We start from the raw sequence: 26,822 nt of genomic DNA on the forward strand, positions 1-26,822 counted from the left end.
AAGTGAGATCCTGCAAGTTGTATGGCATGGCCAAAAAAAGAAAAAAGAAAAAAAAAAAAAAAAAACAGCCAGCAAGTAAAAATATGCATTTTATTTTATGGTTAGTTAATAAATGGATTTTTCTAAGATAGGAAATGGTATATTAATTTTGCTTTAAAGTGAAACTAATTATAATTAATAAACTCAAGTATTTAGGAAATTTACAACTTTCATACATTCACATATATTTCAAATAGCTTTATAATAGACTGTGTATAGCAAATTAAAATCCTAAATAAATGTTTGCCAACTATGTATAACATTGAATCTCAGTTCTGATGCAATCCCTAGTTTAAAATATAGATAAAATCATAGCTAATCCAAAAATTGCCAAACTGATTGCAGAAATCTTGGTACCCAGAGCATGGACACTGTCTTCTGGCATAGGAATAAACTTGATTGCTTGTGCAATGTTAGAAACCTCTGAGATGAGATTGGCTTCATTGATGGCTTGGATTGCAATATAGAAGTTGGTGCCATTTTCTATTCTAAAAGGTTCTGGCTTAAATTCAAAGTTTTCTACTGAGCCGGCCTCCTTAGGTTTTAGACTAGAAGTATTCACTAAAGTAGCATTGTCGAAATCTTCTTGGAGATCCACGAAACTCTTACTTATTCTTATAATGTAGCTGTTGGCTGGAAAACAAATAGATATTTCACGTATGTTAGAATCACTACATGCCTTATTGCTACCACATTGTTTTACATTTAAGAGTCCATCAGAAATGCACACTTGGTTTTTGTCTGGTTATTCCATCTTCTTTATTTTAAGAACAAATATGTGAACAGTTTTTTATCTAGTTATCTAATCACAAAGAATTTAATTTAAAATTGTACAGTACTAAAAATGGATCTCAATTTTTTAAGAAATAGAAATATGAAGAACCGAGTCTACTTTTGATTTAGAACAAGGAACACAATAATGTTTGAGTATAGTAAAGACATTCAGTACCTTATGTCTGTGCTATTTTCCATTAAGCTGAGAGAGGGAGTTATAAGATGGATGAGTAAGAGAACAGATAAGTAGAGTAGGAACCAGGGATATGGACAAAGAGCAAAGGGAGGCAAAGAGTCTGGAATGTGTACTAATTAAACATGTTTAAGAGCCAGGCAGACTTTGACTAGCACCTTAGTTCTACTACTTTCTAGCTATAAGAAAGAAAAATTTATTTAATATTTCTTAGTTTTCTTAACTATAAAAAGAATCAATCATTCCTTTCATCCAACAAATATATATGGAATGCTAGTGATGAAAATTATATGTGAGAATGCATGAAAAGTGTTTAGCACAATGTCTGGGACTTAATACATGTTTGAAATATTAGTTATTATTACTGTTACTTTATCAAGAAAGGAAAGAAAGATAATACAAATGTTTCATTTCAAAATGCTTCTAGAAATCCATCAGAGCCATGAAGAAATATATTTTAACATTAGGAAATGCCGTGAACAATAAAACATCGAATATCTTTTTTCGAAGTGAAGACTTTATTTCATGAAATGTTGAAGATGTTTTAAGTATGTGGTGAATAACTTAAATTTAGGGTTTTCTTTTTAATTCAGGCCCTATGCCTTAACATCTGAGTCTTTTAATAAATACACCTTATCGATCTGATCTTTTCCGCTACTCTTCACATCCTCTCTGCATTTAATTTTGGTGGGTCTATCTAACTATCCATCCATCCCTTACTTTAATTCAAATATTTCATTGTGAAATTTTGCTTTCTTGACTTTGAGCTTATTATTTGGTTCCTTTTCTCCCTGACGTGAATCCCTGGAATGTGCCTCCCTCTCCCTATCTATGCAAATTGTACTTATTCTTCAAGGCCCAACAGGTGGTTCAATTTCTCCTTGAAGTCTTGGTTATGTGTTTCATCACTTGATGACTCTCTTCTATGAACTCTTTCTGCTTGGGAAGGAGCTTTCCAATTTTATGAAGGTTCAGTTTATGTTTTCAATTACTTCTGGGCCCCCAAAGACACATGAAAAGTGCCCAACATCACCAATCATCAGGGAAATGCAAATCAAAGCTACCTTGCACCTGTCAGAATATGTATTATTAAAAAAACAACAAAAAACAAGTGTTGGCCAAAATGTAGAGAAAAGGGAAACCCTCTTGCACTGTTGCTGGGAATGTAAATTGCTGCACCACTATGAAAAACAGTATGCTACTGCTAAGTCACTTCAGTCGTGTCCAACTCTGTGCGACCCCATGGACGGCAGCCCACCAGGCTCCCCCATCCCTGGGATTCTCCAGGCAAGAACACTGGAGTGGGTTGCCATTTCCTTCTCCAATGTATGAAAGTGAAAAGTGAAAGTGAAGTCGCTCAGTCGTGTCCGACTCTTCGAGACCGCATGGACTGCAGCCTACCAGGCTCCTCTGTCCATGGGATTTTCCAGGCAAGAGTACTGGAGTGGGGTGCCATTGCCTTCTCCAGGAAAACAGTATAGAAGTTACTAAAAACATTAAAAGTAGAATGATTGTATGATCCAGCAATTCTGATTCTGGGTATTTTTCTCAAGAAAACAAAAACACTAATTCAAAAAGATATATGCACTTCTATGTTCGTTGCAGCATTATTTGCAATAGCCAAGATATGGAGCAACCTAAGTGTCCATTGATAGGTGAATGGAGATATATATATATATATATATATATATAAAATACTGGAGTGGGTGGCCTACCCCTTCTCCAGGGGATCTTCCCAACCCAGGAATTGAACTGGGGTCTCCTGCATCACAGGTGAATTCTCTACCAGCTGAACTGCTACAGAAGTCCTATATATACATACTTACACACAACAGAATGAGATCTTGTATTACGTAACCACATGGATGGACCTAGAGGGTATTATGCTAAGTAAATTAAGTCAAATAGAAAAGACAAATACCATGTGATTTCATTTATATGTGGAATCTAAAAAACAAAACAAATGAACAAATATAACAAAATAGAAATAGACTCATCAATACATAGGACAAAGAAGTATTTGCCAAATGGGAGGGGAGTGGGGGGAGTGAGTGTAGTCTGTAAGGGAGATTAAGAGGTACAAACTTCCAGTTACAAAATAAATGAGTCATGGTGATGAAATGTGCGTATGGAGAAAGTCGTCAATAATACTATGATAACTTTATATGGTGACAGATGGTAACCAGATTTAAAGTGGTGATCATTTTGTACTGTATAGATATATCAAATCACTGTATTATGTATTTAGAACTAAAATAGTATTGTAGATCAATTGTACTTTATTTATTTATTTTTTTTTTTCATTTTGGTCTGTGACTTTATTTAATATTTTTACTCTTTTTTACTTTGTTCTCATGATGAACATAGATTACTTTTATTTTTTTTGTCATACATTGATATGAATCAGCCATAGATTTACACGTATTCCCCATCCCGATCCCCCCTCCCACCTCCCTCTCCACCCGATTCCTCTGGGTCTTCCCAGTGTACCAGGCCCGAGCACTTGTCTCATGCATCCCACCTGGGCTGGTGATCTGTTTCACCATAAATAGTATACATGCTGTTCTTTTGAAATATCCCACCCTCACCTTCTCCCACAGAGTTCAAAAGTCTGTTCTGTATTTCTGTGTCTCTTTTTCCGTTTTGCATATAGGGTTATCGTTACCTTCTTTCTAAATTCCATATATATGTGTTAGTATGCTGTAATGTTCTTTATCTTTCTGGCTTACTTCACTCTGTATAAGGGGCTCCAGTTTCATCCATCTCATTAGGACTGATTCAAATGAATTCTTTTTAACGGCTGAGTAATATTCCATGGTGTATATGTACCACAGCTTCCTTATCCATCGTACTTTAATAAAAATATTACTTTTTGGCCAAAAATGTTTATTCAGTTGATGCCCAAAGTGGCAAAATTAGAGGATCATAAAATATTAGAATTATATCTACTTGTTTTAGTAATTCTAGGCCATCTAGTCTGATTTGCATATATGACAGATATGGAAATTGGGTCCCAGTAAATTTAAGTGTTTCATTCAAAATTATATAGGCTATTTGTTTATGTTTTGAGATACTGCTACTACCTCATTTTGTAATGTCTAGGGTAAAATTTGATAGAGCTACAATATCTTCCTATTAGTTACAAGAAAAGAGGGAGATCAGATCCCACCTATTGTAGGAGTTTGAGGTTAAACACACTGAAGTTCTTTGAAATACTTTCTTCCTTCTTTTAGTTCCTGTAAGCAGCATAAGGGACATTTATTATGAATCCAGCCTTAATCTAAAGGCTTAATCTTAACTGAATTCAAGTTAGAACTAAACATATAGTCAGATAATTTCACTTATGGCTTTTTCAGTGAAAGTATATATATATATTTTTCACCGTAGTTTTAAGGGTCATAATGTATTTCAGAAGCTGTCATGATAAGAGTCTCAGTACTGAAGTACAAAGAGCTCTTTGTAGGTATTTTATGTTTCCTTTGGCTTCAGAATGATTTTTTTCATTGTGTAATAATAACAAAAATAAATATAACTACATAGGAAATGAAAGATTAAGAAGCATCATTTCTTTTGAGAGCATATAGTGAGGGGTGTATTATAATCCAAGTGAAGGAGCATTGAAAGTCACTTTTAAGCACTGACAACCTCTGAGTTATTGTGTCTGTTGATATGCATATTACTTTCATTTTACCACTTTAAAGGGAAAATAACAAGATTGGCTTTACCCCATAAGAATCTTCTAGTCTAGCACAATTCTGGAATATGATAGTCATTCAATAAATACTAATTTAATTTAGTTAAATTTAAAGCAAAGCTAAAAGTGATATAAGCTTTTTGGAATGAGGGCAGTTTATTATGAGGAACTTTGAATGAATGAGATATTTTGGCCTTGAAATTTAATTCAAACTCCATACCCAAATCTCTGCTTGTGATCCTCTCTTTGGGACATCTTCACTTAAATTTGTTAACTTCTTTTATTCTTCAAGACTTAGGTCAGGGATAGTCTTCCCTGAAAAGTTCTTTAAGATATACCTTGTGATCTTAACCTTCAACTATTAATAGAAGTGGCCATCCAATGGTGTATCTCATTATATTCTATAAAATTATCTTTTATTTTCAGGAACTATCTTCTCTACTTAACTGTTGAGAGTAGGGTTTATTTCTTAAGAACCTAATAGTTTTTGAAACATCAATAAAAGGTCAATGAATGAATGAAATTGTGCAAGTACAGAAATACATAGAAAAAATTTTCTCTGTTAGGAAATCAGTCTTCTCAAAGAATTTCTAAGATAGTTCATTTTGTGAGAGGCAGTTTGGTACAACAGAATCTGATGAGAGTGAGTTAGACTTCTAATTTTTATTAAATATAGAAGTAATTTGGGCCAATCCATTACCTCTTGGGGCTTAAGTTTTCACATATGAAAACAGGTGACTGATAGTAGACAATCTATATATGTTATTTATAAATAGGACATTAGAAAATTTTGAGCAAATGAAAGCCTGTGGGATTTCTTGTAGTATATAATATTTAAAAATATAATATCACACTTACCTTTTCCTTTATCTAGGACATTGCCAGGGGCTGTCCATGAGAGTTGAATATGATATTCTTTAAATTTTGCTTCAAGGTCTATAATTTTATTGGGTGGGAGCACAGAAGGGTGATTACCAGGAGGAGGAGCTCCTGATACAGTAAATGACCCTCCAGAGGTTAGTCTGTTAAAGTCTTCTATTTCCACTTTTGCCAGGTCATCTTTGACTTCAGGTCTGGGTGGGTTCAGTATAATTTTACCTACCAAAAAAGCAATTTTTTAACTTTTCATATTGCCATATCTATTCTTGTTATCTCATTTGCAGCTGTAAAGGGGTTAATATTGAGTGATAGTAGCAGCTATTGAAAAAGTAATAACTTAGTGAAAAAAAGCTTATTTTATTGGTGTTATTTTAAAATTGATGAGGAGACATTATGAAATATTAGTACTATTGTTTACCCCATCTGTCTTTATTCTTGACTCTAAATTCTTTGAGGACAAGAATGGCCCCTTTTTTAATCTCTGTAGCTCCAGTATATAGCAAAATGCTTGCCACAGTAAATTTTTTTCAGTGTAATTGAAATGAACTGAGGGAGATGTAAACAAAACTAGGTCCCTCATCATAAATATGGTTTTGAAACATAAAATTGATTATATAACTCTATACTTAGGTTTTCCATGCTAAGTTCCTTCAGTCATGTCCAACTCTTTGCAACCTCGTGGACTGTAGCCAGCCAGGCTTCTCTGTCCAGGGCGATTCTTCAGGCAAGAATACTGGAGTGGGTTGCCATTTCCTCCTCCAGGAGATCTTCCCAACCCTGGGATGGAACTCATGTCTCTTACATCTCCTGCATTGGCAGGTGGGTTCTTTACCACTAGTGCCGCCTCCATGGTACCTTTTTTTTTTCTTCTTCTTTTTCGTTTTTCCATGGTACCTTTTAATTTGAATGCTTGTCACATACAATTTGCCTAGATAAATGACATATTTCTATTTTAATGCCACTTACCATTTTCAATATAGCCTGGTATATACAGGGCTTTGTTCTGTGGTTGTCTTAAACTTAGCCTAGCCATGTTGTTTCTTGCCTGGGCATGTACTTTTAAACTGTATCTACCATTTCCACGGTAATCTGTAAAATATCTTGAATAGATGCCATCATTCTTGACAGTATCAGCACCTTGATATTGAAATGTAATATTAGATATACCACAAAGTAAAAATGACCACATCAACTGTTTATGAGCCCTAGTGACGGAAGCTATTTTGGAGGATAGTATAGCACACTTTTTTAAGTACATGAATCCAAGAATCAGGCCACTTGGGTTCAAAGTCTGGTTTGGCCACTTGCCAACCTTTGACTTTGGAAAAGTCTAATTCATGGTAAACATTCAATTAATGTTAGTTATTATTATTTCATAAGAGAATCCTATTGAAATAGGAAAATGTAACTAAACTGGAGAAAGCAAATGTAAAACACTGATACTAATGAAAATAGAGAAAAATTGTACTCTGTTATATGGGAAAAGTAAAATTATTCATAAAATTTAAAGAAGATAAATATGCTTATGTTCATGCCTAGACAAGATAACTAAGTGAAAGGTTAAAAAGCTTTAAAAGCATTATAATTAAATTTAATTCACTTAAAGTATGTTTCTTTGGATATATAGGAAATCCTGACTTCTAAGACATGTGACCGTAGTAGAATTTTAAGTTCAGTGGAAGTTGATGCAGATTCTTATTACCTGCACCATTGTCCCAGAGCTCCAATGTTACTTGATGTCCATCTTCAGTTTCTATAATGGCAGTTACATTGATCCCCAGTACAGGCAAAAACCCTTGACTGACTTGTGCATAAACAATCACTGGGCTAGGGTAATGTGCTGTATTTTGACTTATGTGAGCTATTGCAGTTACTGGGGGTGTAGTAGGACTTCTTGCTCGAGTGGTCACTGTCACTGTTAGCATTTGAGAGCTGGCATGATTATTTAGAAGGCTGTAAGTCCAAGTACCTGTCTGAAAATTTAAAAAAACATCTATTTTAGAGCTTTTGTAATATATTCCTACTCCTATATGAGATGTTGTCTTCATTTTTTCCTTAAAATTGGTTGATAAAGCATGGAGAAAATAAAAAAATATTTTTACCTCTGCAATACCAGGTATTCGAAGACGAGCAGAATGAATATTTAGCTTATCTTCTTTGAAATCTGAGGTTTTATATTTCTTTCCTTTTGGATCCTGGAGAAGAATTTCTGGCTTTTGTATTGTCCATGTGACAACAAAGAAAGTGTCATTTCCAATTGTACTGTCTACGGGCACCGTACCATTTACCCATTTCTTTCCTATAATTGCCAAGGCTTTGCTTTCCAACTGTTAATGTAAATATAAACAACAAACACATGAGACTGATTTGTTATTACAGTTAAGATTTCAAAGTTTAGTCAGTTCAGAGAAATTCTAAATATACTTTTAAGATTTCAGTTAAAATAACCAAGACTTAGGCTGAATGTTTATATTGATTAAAAATAGAAGAATCCAAAGAAAAAGTGACTATAAGTATCACAAAAAGCAAATTCAGTAGGATGTTTTTCTTCTGGAGCCTGAAATGTTTTCAGACAGATGAGTTATTTGTTAGAGAAAGAAGTTACTATTTAGGATAATAAAAATTTGTTACAAGTGTGAAAAGGCAAATAATTTTTTTAAGATACTGACCTGAATAGTCTGCTGAGTGATACTGCCACTTCTAGATGAAATTCTACTGAACGCATTAGTAAGACCATTTATGTCTTTATTGGCATAAAACCGATTCCCTCCTAAAATGGAATTTTATTTCTTTTATAATATTAATTTTTTATTTTATTTGAAAAATTTTTACTGAAATATAGTTGATTAACAAAATGTTAGTTTCAGGTATGTAGCAAAGTGAATCATTTATACATTTATCCATTCTTTTTTTAGATTCTTTTGCTGTATAGGACATTACAGAATATTGAGTAGAGTTCTCTGTGCTATACAATAGGTCTTTATTAGTTATCTATTTTATATACAGTAGTGTTTATATGTCAATCCTAATCTCCCAATTTATCTTTCCCCAGCTCCTTTTGCCCCTGGTAACCATAAATTTGTTTTCTACGTCTGTGACTCTGTTTCTGTTTTGTAAATAAGTTCATTTGTACCATTTTTTAGAGATTCCACATATAAGTGATATCATAGATCTGTCTTTCTCTGTCTGACTTACTTCACTCAGTTTGACAATCTCTAGGTCCATCCATGTTGCTGCAAACAGCAGTATTTAGTTCTCTTTTATGGCTGAGTCATATTCCATAGGATTCTAATTTTAAGTGGGAAAGTCATATTTGATATTATACTCTTATCAATATATTATAAAATACATTAAAAAATTTCTTTTTAAACTTAAAAAGATGAATTTTCCAGACCTTAGGAACTTGTAGTATATCAGTATCCTAGATGTAACGCTACAATAAGTAAACCTTGCTCAAAATATCTTAGAATAAAGAAGAAAACTGGCCAAATAATATTATTTTAAAATCAGTCATTAGATTTAAGTGCTTGCCACGTTAGTAAAGCTTATTTAATCACCAAATAATGTTATAAAAATTAAAGACAATATTAAACTAGCTGCTTATTTTCTAGTTATATTAAGATATACCAAAACGATTAGAGAATGACAGTGTAGAATAAAGTAAAATTGATTAAAGAAAGTGAAAGTAAAGTGAAAGTGAAGTCGCTCAGTCGTGTCCAACTCTACGACCCTGTGGACTGTAGCCCACCAGGCTCCTCCGTCCATGAAATTCTCCAGGCAAGAATACTGGAGTGGGTTTCCATTTCCTTCTCCAGGGGATCTTCCTGACCCAGGGATCGAACCCAGATCTCCCGCATTGCAGGCAGACACTTTAACCTCTGAGCCACCAGGGAAGCCCTAAAATTGATTAAATGCAGATACTAAATGACACAAGAGTTAATGAAGAGGGCGATAACTTAGGTGTCAGGAGCTGGAAAAGCGTGGATTGCAGAGAACAAGATTTGGTATTCAGTTCTCTAACTATGCTGTGCTGTGCTTAGTTGCTAGTTGTGTCCAACTCTTTGAGACCCACGGACTGTAGCCCACCAGGCTGTCTGTCCTTGGGGATTCTCCGGGCAAGAATATTGGAGTGGATTGCCAGCTCCTCCTCCCTGGATCTTCCCAACCCAGGGATTGAATCTGGGTCTGCCGCATTGTAAGTGGATTCTTAACCATCTGAACCACCAGGGAAGCCCAAGAATAGTGGAGTGGGTAGCCTATCCCTTTTCCAGGGGATCTTCCTGATCCAGGAATCTAACCTAAGTCTCCTGCATTGCAGGCAGATTTTTACCAGCGGAGCTACCAGGGAAGCCCTGTCTTACTCTATTGCTTTGGGCAAATAATTTGTATTCTCTAGATTTTACATTTCTTCCTCAATAAAATAGTGCTAGCTGAATCTCTACTGTAATATTGAGCAGGTAAGATATTGAGTAAGAATTTTGGAAGTGCAGTTGAGTAAGTCCAGTAACCATGAGAACAAAGGTTCATTTGATGGTAAAAAGTGATGAGAAATGAATGAAGACAACACAATATTGACTAATGTTAGAAGAAGCTATTATAGGTAGAAACAGAGAGAAGTGAAATGGGGTGAGGAAAGATTAATTTGAAGGATGAAGAGAAGGAAAGGACAAAGATGAATTTTTTAGGACAGAAAAATTTTGAGCAGTTTATAGTTTAAGGGGAAAGAATCCCTGGAATGAGAGAAACTGAAAAGGTATTTTCTATTCAAACTCTATTCCAAAGGTTTACCTGTCATATCTGACAGTGTCTCCAGTTCTTTGGCAGCGGAAGGTCCAAGAGCAATGGTGTGAATGATCACACCACTTTGTTTTACCTCCTCAATGCATAAGTGTATTTCATTATCTTCCCCATCAGTTAGCAGTATGATTTCAGAACCAGAAGTGCTCTGGTGACTCTGGATAATTGCCTAATGTTGAAAAACCAGACTATTATGAATAATTAGAGAATATCTTATCTAAATACATACAAACTAAGGATAAACCTCTTCTTTAATCTTGGAAAAGTCTTTAGGCCTATACATCAGAGTAGGCAAAAGAAAACTTCGTGTTGTCATTCCAGGTTGAGCTAGCTTGGAAATGAGTGTAATGTACAATGGTCTTGTAGGTTTCCAAAGGCAGAATGTTAATAGTGCTTTCACATATACTCAAGCTATCCAAGACAGAAAGAATATAACACTTAGAACACTAACATACAGTAAATATTCAGTGAATGCTAACTATTATTATCTCAGGAGATACTTGGGGTGGAGTCTGATGACCCAGGCAGTTTTGGTAATTTGCAGACTAGACAACATTTGTAAAACCATGACTGAAGGCAGGTATGCAAAGTTAAATGATGTGACTTGTGTCTTTTTACACATTTTAGCTGATAATTAAAGAATCTTGATTTCCTGGAAAAAACATTGACCTGTCATGAAGAAGGAAGTTCATGAATTTATCAAATACTGTAATTTTGGAGGGGTGGTATTTTCCTGATTTTTTACGAAGAATAGTGGCTAACACAATTTACTCAGGAAATTGAGAGTAAATTCTAGCTCTTCCATTTGCTGAATTAAATAGCTAGTGTTTAGTCTCTCTGTAGTATATGTATATATAAAATATATGTATATGTGAATATAATTTATATTTATAATAAAGTTCTATAAAGAGTTCAGTGTAATGATTACCTTTTTGAACTTTGGAGTAAGAAAGAGCAGGTTTTGATCATGGTTTTGCCAATTACTGATTATATGACCTTGAGAAAGATATTTAATTACTCTGTACCTCAGTTTCTTTATGTGCAAAATAGGCATAATAATAGTGCCTGACTAAAAATTAATGGTAGCAATAAAGTAAGATTATGAATGAAAAGCATTTAATATAGGCACTAATAATGCTCTAGAAATTTCAGATATTATTGCTATGATTCTGTAAGTAAAAGCTTATATGATTTCATTACATAAGTAATTAAGAGGTTTTTATTTGTTTGAATGTAATTTGATATAATCTCTTCAGCAATAGTCTGTGGTCAAAATGTCATATGACACATATCAAAACATTAAGAAAAACTTTTGAACTAATATGTGAGGTAGAAATCACTCCCATAGAACAGAATATAGAAAAAATAATGAAAAAAAAAATGAAGACAGCCTAAGAGACCCCTGGGACAGCATTAAACTCACCAACACTCACATTTTAGGGGTCCCAGAAGTAGAAGAGAGAGAGGAAGGACCTGAGGAAATATCTGAAGAGATAATAACTGAAACTTCTCTAACATGGGAATGGAAATAGTCAACCAAGTTCAGGAAGCATAGAGAGTCCCAGGAAGGATAAACCCAAGGAGCAACACACTGAGACACGTAGTAATCAAACCGACAAAAATTAAAGACAAAGATAAAATATTTAAAACAACAAGGAAAAATGACAAATAACATACAAGAGAACTCCCATCAGGTTATCAGCTGATTTCTCAACAGTAACTCTACAAACCAGAAGGGAATGACATGATATATTTAAAGTGATGAAAGGGAAGAATCTACATCCAAGAATATTCTACATAACAAGACTCTCATTCAGATTTGATGGAGAAATCAAAAGCTTTCCAGATAAGCAAAAGTTGAGAGAATTCAGTGTCACCAAACCAGCTTTACAACAAATGCTAAAGGAATTTGTAGGCAGGAAACAAGATGAGAAAAAGACCTACAAAAAATAAACCCAAAACTATTAAGAAAATGGTAATAGGACAATACATATCCATAATTACCTTAAATGTAAATGGATTAAATGCACCAACTAAAAGACGTAGACTGGCTGGGCGGATAAAAACATGTGCATGTAGGTACTTCCACTTACCACATCACTTTGCTTGACCTGCCAAACTGTATGTAATTATTTTATATTGTTAGGTTAATCATGTCCCGATTATGGCCTGTGATTGTAATTATCTTTTATTTTTTGTCTGGCTATTGATTGTGAAAACAGATAAACATCTTTTACTATTGAAAAAAATTATTTAAATGGGAGACCTCTATGCTCCCAACTCTTGTAAGAGAGCTGGACAATATTAAAAGTAATAATAAATACAAATGATACTTATAAAAGCATTTTTATTTTACCTGAAATCCTGCTTTGAGCCCCCTACAAATTGAAGTTCCACCACTAGCTTTTTGAGGCAGATTTGCAGTGATATTTTTGTAAACATTATCATCAGTTATTTTTGTTAGATTATTTTGGATTTCAGCAACACTGTCAAATGTAACCATCCCAACAAAGGAGTCCTTTTCAATAACTTGAATCAAGTATAATTCTGCTGCTTGATTCATCCGAAAGAGACGATCTTCCTGTAAGAAAAGAAAGTGAAAGTGAAGTCGCTCAGTCCTGTCTGACCCTTTGCCACCCTGTGGGCTGTAGCCTACCAGGCTCCTCCCTCCATGGGATTCTCCAGGAAAGAATAGTGGAATGGGTTGCCATTTCCTTCTCCAGGGGATCTTCCTGACCCAGGGATCGAACCCGGGTCTCCCGCATTGCGGGCAGATGCTTTAACCTCTGAGCCACCAGGGAAGCCCCTGTTTGTTTTAATATCCCTAACAAATTCTTATAATTTAAACTAAAAGGATTAAATAATTCCAGTAATCATTGAATCAATTATTGTGGCATGTCTGAACAATCCCTCAGTTTCCTCCAATCTTGACAGACTGGTGAAAAGAAAGTTCATGGCCAGAGAGCATGGTAATAATTGATTACTGTATTTTAGCATTTAACTTCACTATATTAAAAAGAAATGTTAAATAAAAGCTTTAAAAGTCAGTCATGTTATACTTGTGAAAGCCTTGAAAACGTATACCGTCTTCTTTAACAATAAGGAAATAATTAAAAGCGCACACAAAAATGTTTGTTGCAGTGTAGTTTTTGATAAGTTGAAAATCATCAAAATGTCCATTAATGGGAGGTTATTTGACTAAATTATAGTTTGTGCATATGATACAATCATTAAAATATGTTTCATGGAATTATTTTTTCCCCTGGGGAGTGTTTAAGGTATAGTAAAAATATCATATTATGAAATATTATGGTTTTTTGTGCAATAAAGTTTTATTAAAGTATAAAGGAGATAGAGAAAGCTTCTGACATAGACATCAGAAGAGGGTAGAAAGAGTACCCCCTTGCTAGTGTTAGCAATGGAGTTATATACTCTCCAGTGAATCCAAAGAAAGTCTGGAGGTCTGGAGACCTCACCAGACCTACTCCCATAATTTACATTTTAAGACAACAGAATTAGCCAGAAGGTTTAATCCAAAGACTGTCCTCAGGCAGGATACATTATTGTTGTATAATCCTAAGGAATGTAGAGGAAAAAAGTAAAAAAGTTTGTCCTTTCTTCCTCCTTGAATATTCTAGACCTCTCTCTCCTTGGGGACCCCTAGACTTCTTATCAACCTGCTTAGGTAATGACTCTCTCATTCCCCCCTTTTCTTTTAGGAGAATTATGTTGCCAAGGGAAAGGGGCATCATTTTCATTCCATAACTACTTCCTGCTGTTTAGGGGCGTAGTCCCTAAATTGTTGAGGCAACACATTCTCCTAACCCTTATATTGAGGGTCTCTGATCCAGGGGCCCCAAGTAATAGTTGTTGGAGGAGGCTGTGGCACTCATAGGAGCTTGGACAACCATTTGTAACTTGAAAGCCTTCATGCAACTAGAAACAAATCCAATTACACAGTTACAGATCCAGGGAGCAAACAGCAAAAATAGAACAATCAGAATTATTGTAATTAAAATAGTCTTCCACCATGGGGAGCTAGTGTCATGGGGAGTTAATGTCTCCCAAAGTGAATATGAAATATTATGTAAGATAATCACATTTTTGAGGAGGAAATACAAATGCATTAACAGAAAAAAAAAGAATTATAATATGCTCAGTGGTGGAATCATGAGTGATTTTCATTTTTTCTTTTTGTTCATTTATATTATTTCTTATTTGTTAGAACTAAAAGTTAAAAGAATAAATGTCATACATAATCCAATAACCTTAATATGATAATTACTTTTATTTTGGTATATTATCTTCTAGTGCTTGTCCATACAAAATCATCAATTAAAATTTATTAGAACAATAAATTTTAGTTAGCTTAGTAAAACTAAACCTAAGATTAAATTATACTTCTATTAGCTTAAATATCTAATTTAAAAGAGCTACAAAATAAAAATCTTACTGAAGACATGCTTCCAGATTTATCAAGTACCAAACAAACTACTCGCTGTTTGGACCTGAGCAATGAAAATGTAGGATGGGTTGGTGGATTCATTTCTGTCATGGGAGATGTATTTTGGAAGTCAGTAGAGTTCATGATTACATCCCATGTGCTTTTGCCATTGCACATTCTGTTTTGTAGGTTTGGAGCTTCCGTATTGTGTGTTTTTTCTGTACAAAATTCAGTAACCTGGAAAAAAATCAATTGAAAGACAATTACACAGTAACTGATGCATTACCTCCCTTTCCAAATATACAGCTGGCTGTGTTATATATTCTTCACAGATTTTCAGTCAGCCAGTCAGTCAGTTCAGTCGCTCAGTTGTGACCGACTCTTTGCGACCCCATGAACCACAGCACGCCAGGCCTCCCTGTCCATCACAAACTCCCGGAGTTTACTCAAACTCATGCCCATCGAGTAGGTGATGCCATCCAGCCATCTCATCCTCTGTCATCCCCTTCTCCTCCTGCCCCCAATCCCTCCCAGCATCAGGGTCTTTTCCAACGAGTCAACTCTTCGCATGAGAGGGCCAAAGTATTGGAGTTTCAGCTTCAGCCTCAGTCCTTCCAATGAACACCCAGGACTGATCTCCTTTAGGATGGACTGGTTGGATCTCCTTGCAGTCCAAGGGACTCTCAAGAGTCTTCTCCAACACCATAGTCCAAAAGCATCAATTTTTCAGTGCTCAGTTTTCTTCACAGTCCAACTCTCACATCCATACATGACCACTGGAAAAACCATAGCCTTGACTAGACGGACCTTTGTTGGCAAAGTAATGTCTCTGCTTTTTAATATGCTGTCTAGGTTGGTCGTAACTTTCCTTCCAAGGAGTAAGCGTCTTTTAATTTCATGACTACAGTCACCATAATTGCACAAGCTGGAATCAAGATTGCCGGGAGAAATATCAATAACCTCAGATATGTATATGAAACCACCTTTATGGCAGAAAGTGAAGAGGAACTAAAAAGCCTCTTGATGAAAGTGAAAGAGGAGAGTGAAAAAGTTGGCTTAAAGCTTAACACTCAGAAAACTAAGATCATGGCATCTGGTCCCATCACCTCATGGGAAATAGATGGAAACAGTGACTGACTTTATTTTGGGGGGCTCCAAAATCACTGCAGATGGTGATTGCAGCCATGAAATTAAAAGATGTTTACTCCTTGAAAGAAAAGTTGTGACCAACCTAGACAGCATATTAAAAAGCAGAGACATTACTTTACCAACAAAGATCTGTCTAGTCAAAGCTATGGTTCTTCCAGTATGTATGTATGTGACAGCTGGACTATTAAGAAAGCTGAGCGCCGAAGAATTGATGCTTTTGAACTGTGGTGTTGGATAAGACTCTTGAGAGTCTCTTGGACTGCAAGGAGATACAACCTATCCATCCTAAAGGAAATCAGTCCTGAATATTCATTGGAAGGACTGATGCTGAAGCAGAAACTTCAATACTTTGACCGCCTGTTGCAAAGAGCTGACTCATTTGAAAAGACCCTGTTACTGGGAAAGATTGAAGGTGGGAGGAGAAGGGGATGACAGAGGATGAGATGGTTGGATGGCATCACTGACTCGATGGACATGAGTTTGAGTAACCTCTGGGAGTTGGTGATGGACAGGGAAGCCTGGCGTGTGCAGTGCATTGGGTCGCAAAGAGTCGGACCCGACTGAGCCACTGAACTGAACTGAACTGGTGAGTTGTGTCCAGTAATTCTGCCAAATGATGTTCCATTACTATAGAACCTATTAAAATTCTCCAAGTTTTGAAAATTTAGTAACTTGGAAAAACACTGGATAAACTAGTGTGGCATTAGGAGAGAATTCGTCTTACAGTAAAGCCTCAGCTTTGTAAGTGTCATTTTGTTTTTTTAAATGCCTTCCTTATATAAATCTCTGGCTATAAGTTCAGGTTTAGAACTAAATTATTAAACCTGCATAACTTTTATTCAAGTTGTAAGAGTTTCTTTTCCTTCTCTTATGTTTCTAACTTATATTTCTCAGAAGGGGATATTTTGTATGGAAGAAAAGTATAGTTTTCAGTCAAAGCAGTGATTTATAATCATCTTGATGTTATGAAATACATATGAAACACATATGAAACATGACTCCTTTTATTACTGTCACTGCCTTTATTCGTGACCTTCAGGTCTCTTGTCTGCCTGTTTTCGTGTCCTTCCAACTGGTCTGCCTACCTCCACTATCTCACTCCCTTTTGTTTTTCATAGCCAATAGAATTGTCCTGAAGGAATTAGCTGGTTACATTACAAGCCTGATGTTGATAAAATAAAAATCCAAACATATTAGGTTTGTAGGTTCCAATTTTGTGTTTCAGTCTCATTCCATGTTTCTTCCTTACCGTGTATATTTTGCTTATAGAACACTGAACTTTCTCCTGTTCTTTAGAGTATGCCAGAAACTTTTATAAGGTTCTCACCAATCCAAGTGGAAAAAGGGAAGAGGAAATTTGTGCAAATTATAAAAAGGTGCCCCTTTCTCAAGTTCTTTTTATTTCTATCCAGTAGTCATATATGGATGTGAGATTTGGACCATAAAGAAGACTGAGTGCCAAAGAATTGATGCTTTTGAATTGTGGTGTTGGAGAACACTCTTGAGAGTCACTTGGACAGCAAGGAGATCAAAATGGTCAATCCTAAAGGAAACCAACCCTGAATATTCACTGGAAGGAATGATGCTGATGCTGATGCTGAAGCTCCAGTACTTTGGCCACCTGATACGAAGGACTGACTCATTGAAAAAGACCCCGATGCAGGGAAAGATTGAAGGCAGCAGGAGAAGGGGGCAACCGCAGATGAGATGGTTGGATGGCATCACTGAGTCAATGAACATGAGTTTGAGCAAAATCTGGGAGGTGGTGAAGGACAGGGAAGCCTGGCGTGCTGCAGTTCACGGGGTTGCAAAGAGTTGGGCAAGTCTTAGTGACTGAACAACAACAATAACTTGAAAATTGTTCTAATAAATGTTAAAATTTTAGTGACCATGCTGCCGATAATTTGGGCAGTGCTCAAATTGTGCAGTCATGTGTGGCATCCGTGTATTTTTCCATCTTTGTTTTTGTAAACCTGTTTCTTTGCCTAGAATACACTTCCTTTTCCCGCTTTAGCAAGTTCATACTAATTTTTTTTTCAAATCCCAACTCAAAGCTCATTTCTTTTAGAAACGTTTTCTGACCTCTAGTTGGAGACATTTTCTGTACTCCCACAATACTTGGTTTCTATTTCTTCCTACTTTGTATTCTTATTTATTTTTCTTATATCTACCAGCCTCACTAAATTGAGTTCCTCAAAAACAATTATTTTTAATTATTTGTATATTTTTTCTGCTCCTAATACAGTGCTGGACATGAAGTGGGAGTAATGAAATTAAAGGAAGAAAATCATGGACTTGAATATTCATTATTTCAGAGCATATTCCTCCTGGGTCTGAGCTTATGCCTTGGGTACAGTCATATAATGTATTTAGTCCATGTGACAATAATTAGAAGGTATGTATTTAGTCTATGTTATAATAATTAGAAGGTGGTGTTATGCACAAGATATTATAGTTAAAGTACAGTATTTATCTCTGAGCCATATCTTATATGTTGCCCTCCATATTTCAGCTACATGATTTTCCTTCTTCATTATTATTTATTTTCTGATAGGCAGCATCAGTTATCTCTTAATAGGCAAATGCTTTTGGAATTTATAGTTTGGTACAGACAGTATATATTCCAATTATCTTCTTGTGTCACATGATCTAATATCTATTTGGATGCTGAATTCTTGGCTACCTTTGTGGATCTACCTGCTGCAGGTTAAAGTGAGATTTCTAGACTCATGCTTCAAATATTCCGAGGAGGGAGCTTTATTAGGCTGGAAAACAATTTTTACTTAAAAATCTCACTAGATTCATTTAGGAGTTTTAGAAGAAATTATCAAGTCTATATTTTTACTTAAGTCTTTCATTATTAATGCCCTAGACTTCAAAGCAATTTTAAAGCTTATTGGAAATAATAGACTTTTACAAACCTCTATCCATAAAGTCTGTGTTACTAGTAATTTGGTATATGAAAATTTGCTTCTTATAATTGTTAGTTTACTATCTAGAGATAGTATTCTTTATTTTGATTTGCTGTTTTTGATAACTTTCATATGTTTCATATTTAAAAGCCTATTTTTAATGTTTGGAAACTTTCACTGAAAAACTATAATATGCTTACATTAATGAAGCTGAATTTATCCAGGGAAAGAGACAATTTCCTATTATCCAAATATTTTATAATTTAAAAAAATTAAAAATTTTAAGTTAACTTTGTACTCACCTTGTGCTAAGCACTGTGGTCATACTTTATTTATATTAGCTCTTATAAAACTAACAACTGTAAAGTATTTTTAAATTCCCATTTAAAAAACTAGAGAATTAAATTTCAGATTAAGCAGCTTTTTGTTATTCTGTAGAGACAGAGCCATTTATGTTTTCACAATACCATTTTGCCAAGCTTAGTGTGCTTTAGTGTGAAGGTAATGGAAAGCAGTACTTTCCGAAGCTACAGAATGATTTACTTTGGAAAAGTAGTATGAATAACACTTAGAAGAAATAATTAAAGTAAGGTTGTAGTTCTAGACACTACAGAAGCCAAATGAGTGAAGGGATGCTATAAGAAATTCTGTGATAGCAATGAGGAGGGTACAGTTTTACCTCTGAAGAAAAAAAGACAGGTTAGTAATAAAGTATGGGATAATTTCCAGATATATTCTGACAGGACTGGTGACACAGGACTGGATAAAATGACTGTTAGTTAACTGGCTTAGTAATTTTCCTTACTTCTATTGGTATATATAATTTCACAGTAGAAAATTCAGCTTCCCTAATTAATTTTTCCCAAAGGCTTCCTTTGTGAGACCAGAAAAAGAAGGTACTTACAGAATGGAGACTTTGCATAAACATGATGGACTCCTTTGCAGTCTGGGATTTTTCTGGGATGAATGTACATTTTGCTTCATACAGCCCTGTCTGTGAGTCACGTCTGCATGGCCTTGTTACACAGCTGCCTCCCTGGCATTTCTTGAAAATCACATTAGTACCAGTAATATGAGTCGAACATCTATGGTGAAAGAATTAGATTACATTTATATATGAAGGCCAGAGAGATTATGAATAGATATTAACATCCTAAAATCATTCCCTCAGTGATAATTGTTATGGACCATGTACCAAATTCCATTTTGACAAAAGTAAGCACAGTGTCCTACCCCTATTCACCATCAACTTCAACAAGAACCATGATGTTAATTCATATGTATTAATATTCACTGTTCATTAAAGTGATCAACATATCTATTAGCTCCTTGTGACTTTGAGCTAAAGATGATAATTCCTCACAGGGATGTTGTGAAAATTAATTGAGTTAAAAGATACAGAGGAGTTGCTTCCCAGTGGAGAGGGGAGAGTCAACATTATGCTTAAAACCCTCTTAGATTTCCTACTCATGGTACACATATACATATATACTTGCACGTGTGTGTGTGTATATATATATATATGTATATGTATATATATAAAGAGCCTCTTGATGAATGTGAAAGAGGAGAGTGAAAAAGTTGACTTAAAACTCAACATTCAGAAAACTAAGATCATGGCATCTGGTCCCATCACTTCATGGCAGGTAGATGGGGAAACAATAGAAACAGTGAGAGACTTTATTTCTTTGGGCTCCAAAATCACTGCAGATGGCGACTGCGGCCATGAAATTAAAAGACGCTTACTCCTTGGAAGAAAAGCTATGACCAACCTAAAGAGCATATTAAAAAGCAGAGATATTACTTTGCTGACAAAGGTCTGTTGAATCAAAGCTATGGTTTTTCCATTAGTCATGTATGGATGTGAGAGTTGGACTATACAGAAAGCTGAGCGCTGAAGAGTTGATGCTTTTAAACTGTGGTGTTGGAGAAGACTTTTGAGAGTCCCTTGGACTTCAGGGAGATCGAACCAGTCAATCGTAAAGGAAATCAATCCTGAATATTCATTGGAAGGACTGATGCTGAAGCTGAAACTCCTATACTTTGGCTACCTGATGCGAAGAACTGACTAATTTGAAAAGACCCGGATGCTGGGCAAGATTGAAGGTGGGGAAGGGGGCGACAGAGGATGAAATGGTTGGATGGCATCACTGACTTGATGGACAGGAGTTTGGGTAAGCTCCGGGAGTTGGTGAAGGACAGGGAACCCTGGCTTGCTGCAGTCCATGGGGCTGCGAAGAGTCGGACACAGATGATCTGAACTGATAGTGCTGTATGTGCTGTGCTGTGCTTAGTCGTTCAGTCGTGTCTGACTCTTTGCGACCCTGTGGCCTGTAACCCGCCAGGCTCTTCTGTCCATGAGATTCTCCAGGCAAGACTACTGGAGTGGGTTGCCATGCCTTCCTCCAAGGGGTCTTCCCGACCTAGGGATTGAACCCAGTCTCCCGCGTTGCAGGCGCGTTTGAGCCACCAGGTAAGCCCAGGAATACTGGAGTGGGTAGCCTATCCATTCTCCAGGGGGTCTTTCTGATACAGGAATCGAACCGGAGTCTCATGTATTGTAGGCAGATTCTTTACCAGCTGAGCTACCAGAGAAGCCCATATCGCTATACAGATGTATACATTTATACATAGATGTATATATCATACATAAAAAACCATGTGTGGTTTTTGTGTTTACATTTTACATTTTATTGAGCTAGACTGAAAGAAGAAATGAAAATAAACCCTATATAGAAATGCTTGTGTGTTCAAACCTTTTGGTCTTCGTAAGTAAGAGAATTGTCAAATCCCTGGCAGAGAATGAGGTGGAGTAGGGTATGGGTAAAAGATTCTAAAGAGTTCTTGTTTATCTGTAGGATTTATCCCATTCTGTGTTAATATTAAACTTCATTCCATTAATCCATTTAAATACATTTATTTGTATTTCAAGGATTAAAAGAAATGATTAGTCATATTTTCCCAGAAGGTTAGCTCTAGAGTAAGTCTGAAAATTAAACTTACGCTGCCTCTGACAAAGTGCCTGGCTCACAGTAGGAACTCACTGTTATTTTCGATACTTGTTTTTACTATATATCTTTACGACTGATAAGGAAACTGATTTATTTTTCATTAACTTTTAAAAGTAGTTATGTGATACATTCTTTGTTTAGTTTTTACTTTATGCCATGTAAAAGGCTAGGAGATTAAAAAAAATCAGTCCTCAAGGATCTTGAAGTCTAGTGGAGAAAATAAAATGATACAGAAAGTTATTGCCCACTGTGAGAGAAGCACCCTCAAGGATTAAATGGCAACCCCCTCCAGTATTCTTGCCTAGAAAATTCCATGGACAGAGGAGTCTGGTGGACTGCAGTCCATGGGGTCACAAAGAGACATGAATGAGTGAGCACGTACACACACAGACACACACAGACACACACACACACACGCAGGTGAGAGAAGCCCATGCATGTTGCTTTGGGAACAGCCTCAAGGATATCTAACCCCAAACGGAGGGAGAGGAAAGACACTTGGGGGGAAGCATTTAAACTGAGACTTGAAGGATTGACAAGCATTATCTGAATAGGGGAGGAGGCGCTGGGAGGGGTTGTTGCATGAGAAGAGAAGAGAGTAATGTTTCCTGGGTTGAATCCCTAATCTCTGTGAAACCCTAGCAGCTTAGTAGACATAAGGTGAACAACGCAAAGGCATTTTTCTACCACACCTCTTTTCTCTAATATGTTTTTTATTCTAAAGCATTTTTAATTACACTGATTTCTGTTGTCCTTTAATACTCATTAACTATTCCATGTGTTTGATAGTTTTAATTTAAGTGTTTGATAGTTTTAATTTAAATATCTCATCTATTCATAAATAAAAACTGTCTAATTCTACCTATTCTTTAAAAAAATCAAATTTCTCACTTATTTTTATGAAAAGTACTTCTTTTCTTTAAGCTCAAGAGTAAATGAAAAATAGAATATACTTAACATGAGGCTCTAACAGTTTAATTGATTTCAGTGAAACAGATTCACCTTAAAAAGCTTTGAACCACATGGAATAAAAGATTGGGTAGGAACTTGAGCTCTAATTCTCAGATGTCTTAAGGTTTAGATTACAACTTTTTTCTTTCTCATTCCTCTGACAACAACATATTTTTAATACAACCCCATGAATATTGAAAGTATTCCCAAATTTTGATTGATCGTGCTTCCAAAATGTAATACTCAGAAATTGTTAGATATATAATGAGGAAGGTTAATATTGCAATTAACTGTGTGAGCACTCGATCACAGAGATAGTCTTTGTTTGCCTAGTATAGAAAATTAAAAATTCATAAGTGAAAACTTTTGAAAACAGATTTATTCAATAGAATGATACCTTGTTGCTTCAATAGTGTTCCTTCTGGAGATATAGAATGGCTGGTCCCCATTATACTCATCAAATACTCCCCATCGGAGATGGGCCCACTCATGGACAAATGCTCTGCCTATGAGAGAATATTGCTGCTTTTAAATTTATGTTTACAACAGAGGTATCCCTGCTTTTTGAAAATTCATTATACACCACTTCACTTTTATGAAAGACCCACCTTAGTACCTGTTTTCACTAACAGAAAGAAATTTGAAGAGAATTTTTGCTTTTATGAAAAAAGGCGAAAAGCAAAGATAGCGTTAGGCATTTGTTTTGCAGTCAACTGTTTTACAGTCAGCACACACCCAGAGCAGGAAAAGTGGCACCACCACTAGCAACTGTGCTTGGCATCAAGCCTCATAGATTTGAAATGTGTCTGTGAGCATCTGTGATTTATCTCAACATATTTTGTGTATCTGTTAACAAGATGTGTCCTTAGGTAATTGCTTCTTGTATATCATTCTGACTTATGCAACTGTGCTTGGCATCAAGCCTCATAGATTTGAAATGTGTCTGTGAGCATCTGTGATTTATCTCAACATATTTTGTGTGTCTGTTAACAAGATGTGTCCTTAGGTAATTGCTTCTTGTATATCATTCTGACTTATGAAAATTTCATAGAAACACTTCTTTTGGATATTGAGGGAAACTTGTATATAAATATAGTTTCCTTATATTTTAAGTCTCCCTTCCCCACATCATCAATCTAACTGAGTCAACGAAATCTAGAAATTGACAACTTTCATTAGACCAAAGAAGTTAAATCGGTTAGTATCAGTAAATGTCTAACTTTATTATTAAACACACATACAAAAAGAAATATAGTTAGGTTGAACATAACTAGTAACTTTCCAAACAAAAATATTAATTAATACTTATTTTTTCCTTTAAAAATTTAAAAAATACCATTAATCACAGTGTTATATTTGTTTCCAGTGGAAATCAAAACAGAATTATGAAATAGATATCCTTACCTCGGGACCCATAGATAGGCAAATTATTATTCAGCAAGAAGTCTGGAGTAAAATGTATATATTGTCCTTTTTCTCCACATCTTCCATATTGAAGTGTATAGGGATCATCTCCATGTTTTAGGTAAGGATTAGCAACTATGACTTCTGCCTAAAAGGCAGAATAAACAAACCAAAACAGAACTCATGAGCAATAGAAACAAGGAATTTTTCATCTAAATTTAGAACATTTATATTACTAAATTAAATACTAAAGTAGTCATTACTAATTACTCAAAATTATGAGCATTAATTTCTAAAAATCACAGCAAGAAGAAACAATTTAGAAGCTAGATAAAATACCCTACCTGGTCATATGATTCTTGTTTTGGCATTAAGTACTCAGATTTTGACTTCCACGTCATTGGAATTAAAATGCTTACATTCCTGAAATAAACTCTTCGTTTGGTGGCATGAAACAGGTAAGTAGAAGCTTCAGTTACCATTTCCTGACAAAATTAAAAGTACCTTGTAGTAGCAGTTTCACAATGAAGTGAATGTGAATGTGTACATGCAAGCAAGAAGAAGCTGATCTAAGCCCATCTCCCCAAATATTTTGGCAAACACTAACTGAAAAGTAGGTTACATTTTACTATATCTATCTAGTCTGTAAACTCTCATTTTTATATACCTAGAAATCAGTTCTTTAATTTTTACCTGTCCAGGTCTGCATTCAACATGAGTTGGAGCAGGGAGTGAGGGTGCTAGGTGAGATATAAAGGTAATTAAGACTGGGAGTCTGTTAGCAAGTTGTTTCTTGAATTGGACAGAGGTGCTTAAAACTGGGTTGGGAGTTTAAAGTTTGGTTGATTTTATGCTGTTGTTAATTGTAAAAACCGTTTGCTAGATTTATTTTGAGTTAGTTATGGAATGTGTTCATAAAAAGCAAAGTTTTACCAAGCAGTAATTTTCTAAGAATACCTAAGTCATTGGCTTCAAGTGCTAGTTTCGCTAATTAATGTATGACTGTACAAATCACTTAACTTCTCTCAATTTATACAACAATGGTAATTAATAATCTATATTGTGTGGGCTTTGCAGGTAGTGCTGGTGATAAGCTGTGTGCCAGTGCAGGAGACATAAGGGACGTGGGTTTGATCCCTGGGTTGGGCAGATCCCCTGGAAGAGGTCATGGCAACCCACTCCAGTGTTCTTGCCTGGAGAATCCTGTGGACAGAAGAGCCTGGTGGGCTACAGTCCACGGGGTCACAAAAAGTCAGACACGACTGAAATGGGTGAGCATGCGTGCATGCATGCATTGTTGACCACCTTATAGGGATATTGAGATACAAAGAAAATAGTATATATTAAGAGTACTATATATAGAATGTTGTACTGAGTAACCCAAAGCAAATTAGGAAATAAGTCAACTTCAAACATATAATATTTTCTTTATGATCAGATACCTAAGAATTTCAAAATTTTCAGAGCTAAACAAATATGAAAACTGAAAAAATTGAAAAAAATGTATAAGATAATGAACCTCAAGGGCTTTAAATAAGGTTCGTTTTTTAGACATTATAAAAGTAACTTCATAAAGTTTCAAAATTAGTCTCTAGTTGTTTGAAGATCTTTTTTTTAGCTTAATAAGTTGAAAATATTAGTAGTTTGGCCTTTTAATAATTCATTAAGGAAGTGACTAAAGCTATTAATATATGATACATAATACTTAAACTAAGCAAATATTAACCTTGACAGTTTAGATACATGCTAAATAAATGATGGATATTATCAAAGGAATTTTGGAAAGTTATAACTATGTGAATGTGTGTATCTGCCTAGGCAACATGAGTTGAAATACTTAACAAAATAGAAATAAGTTGATAATAAGCTTTTCTCTTACCTTTATGTTTTGAATGAGTTTTTCATCTTCTGGCACACTAGGGTTAATTGCAATGACAATGCCATCATATCCATTGTTAATCAAATTTACCATTGAACTTTTCATTCCAGGCAGGAGATGCAAAGTTAGGAACAGAATGACAGTCAGACAGAGCACCATTTTTGCGCATGTTACAATAAACCTATTGGAATGTAAGGAGAGTATTTATGTATCTGTATAACTCAAGAGATTTGTCTGTAGCCCCAAATTTGCATAAAAGTATTGCAAAATATCTTGATGAACTTTCCTTATTCTAAAGAATTCTTTAATTGTTAAGTAGTAACGGGGATTATACTGGACCTTTATTGTACTTTCTAAGACAGCTAAGATGTTAAATACTCATTGAATTGAGGAATTCTTTTATATTATGTAGTTAGTCATAATCCTCATCATGGTGGTCATTCATTGTCTTCATTGTTATCATCATCAAATAGTTTTAGGTATTTTACAATCCTGGGATCTGTTTATAGAAAAGTGGTCTGTGAAAAGCTGAGGAACCAAAATGCAAAGCACCAGGAAATAACAGATGAAAAAGCCATGTTTAAAAAAAAAGCAAAGATGAATAAAGGAACTAGAGCAGGAGTGGCAGTGAATTATCCACTGCCACTCCTACTCTAATTCCTTTATTCATTTTTGTTTTGGTTTCTAAACAAGACT

At 35.3% G+C, this 26,822-nt stretch overlaps 1 protein-coding gene across 1 annotated transcript; it reads right to left on the reverse strand.

Moving 5' to 3' along the window:
- Window positions 1–26,322, reverse strand: LOC122676380 (calcium-activated chloride channel regulator 1). Its single transcript, XM_043875556.1, has 14 exons — window positions 26,127–26,322; window positions 24,592–24,732; window positions 24,248–24,395; window positions 23,241–23,349; window positions 19,786–19,966; window positions 14,830–15,057; window positions 12,733–12,957; window positions 10,368–10,545; window positions 8,249–8,349; window positions 7,682–7,906; window positions 7,282–7,552; window positions 6,546–6,716; window positions 5,559–5,798; window positions 1–672 (listed from the first exon to the last, which is right to left on the reverse strand). Exons 1-14 carry the CDS (start codon window positions 26,283–26,285, stop codon window positions 332–334), a joined length of 2,718 nt encoding a protein of 905 aa, XP_043731491.1. The 5' UTR covers window positions 26,286–26,322; the 3' UTR covers window positions 1–331.
- Window positions 26,323–26,822: the final 500 nt, after the last annotated feature.

Source organism: Cervus elaphus, chromosome 20 (genome assembly GCF_910594005.1).
Source record: "Cervus elaphus chromosome 20, mCerEla1.1, whole genome shotgun sequence".
Classification (NCBI taxonomy): domain Eukaryota; kingdom Metazoa; phylum Chordata; class Mammalia; order Artiodactyla; family Cervidae; genus Cervus; species Cervus elaphus.

Excerpts from the sequence above, each read along its gene's own strand:
- LOC122676380 (XM_043875556.1), bottom strand. The coding sequence starts at position 26,285 with ATGGTGCTCTGTCTGACTGTCATTCTGTTCCTAACTTTGCATCTCCTG. Across the intron at positions 23,350-24,247 it reads GCCTATCTATGGGTCCCGAG|GCAGAGCATTTGTCCATGAG; the intron begins GTAAGGATATCT and ends ATTCTCTCATAG. Across the intron at positions 10,546-12,732 it reads GGCTCAAAGCAGGATTTCAG|GCAATTATCCAGAGTCACCA; the intron begins GTAAAATAAAAA and ends TTTCAACATTAG.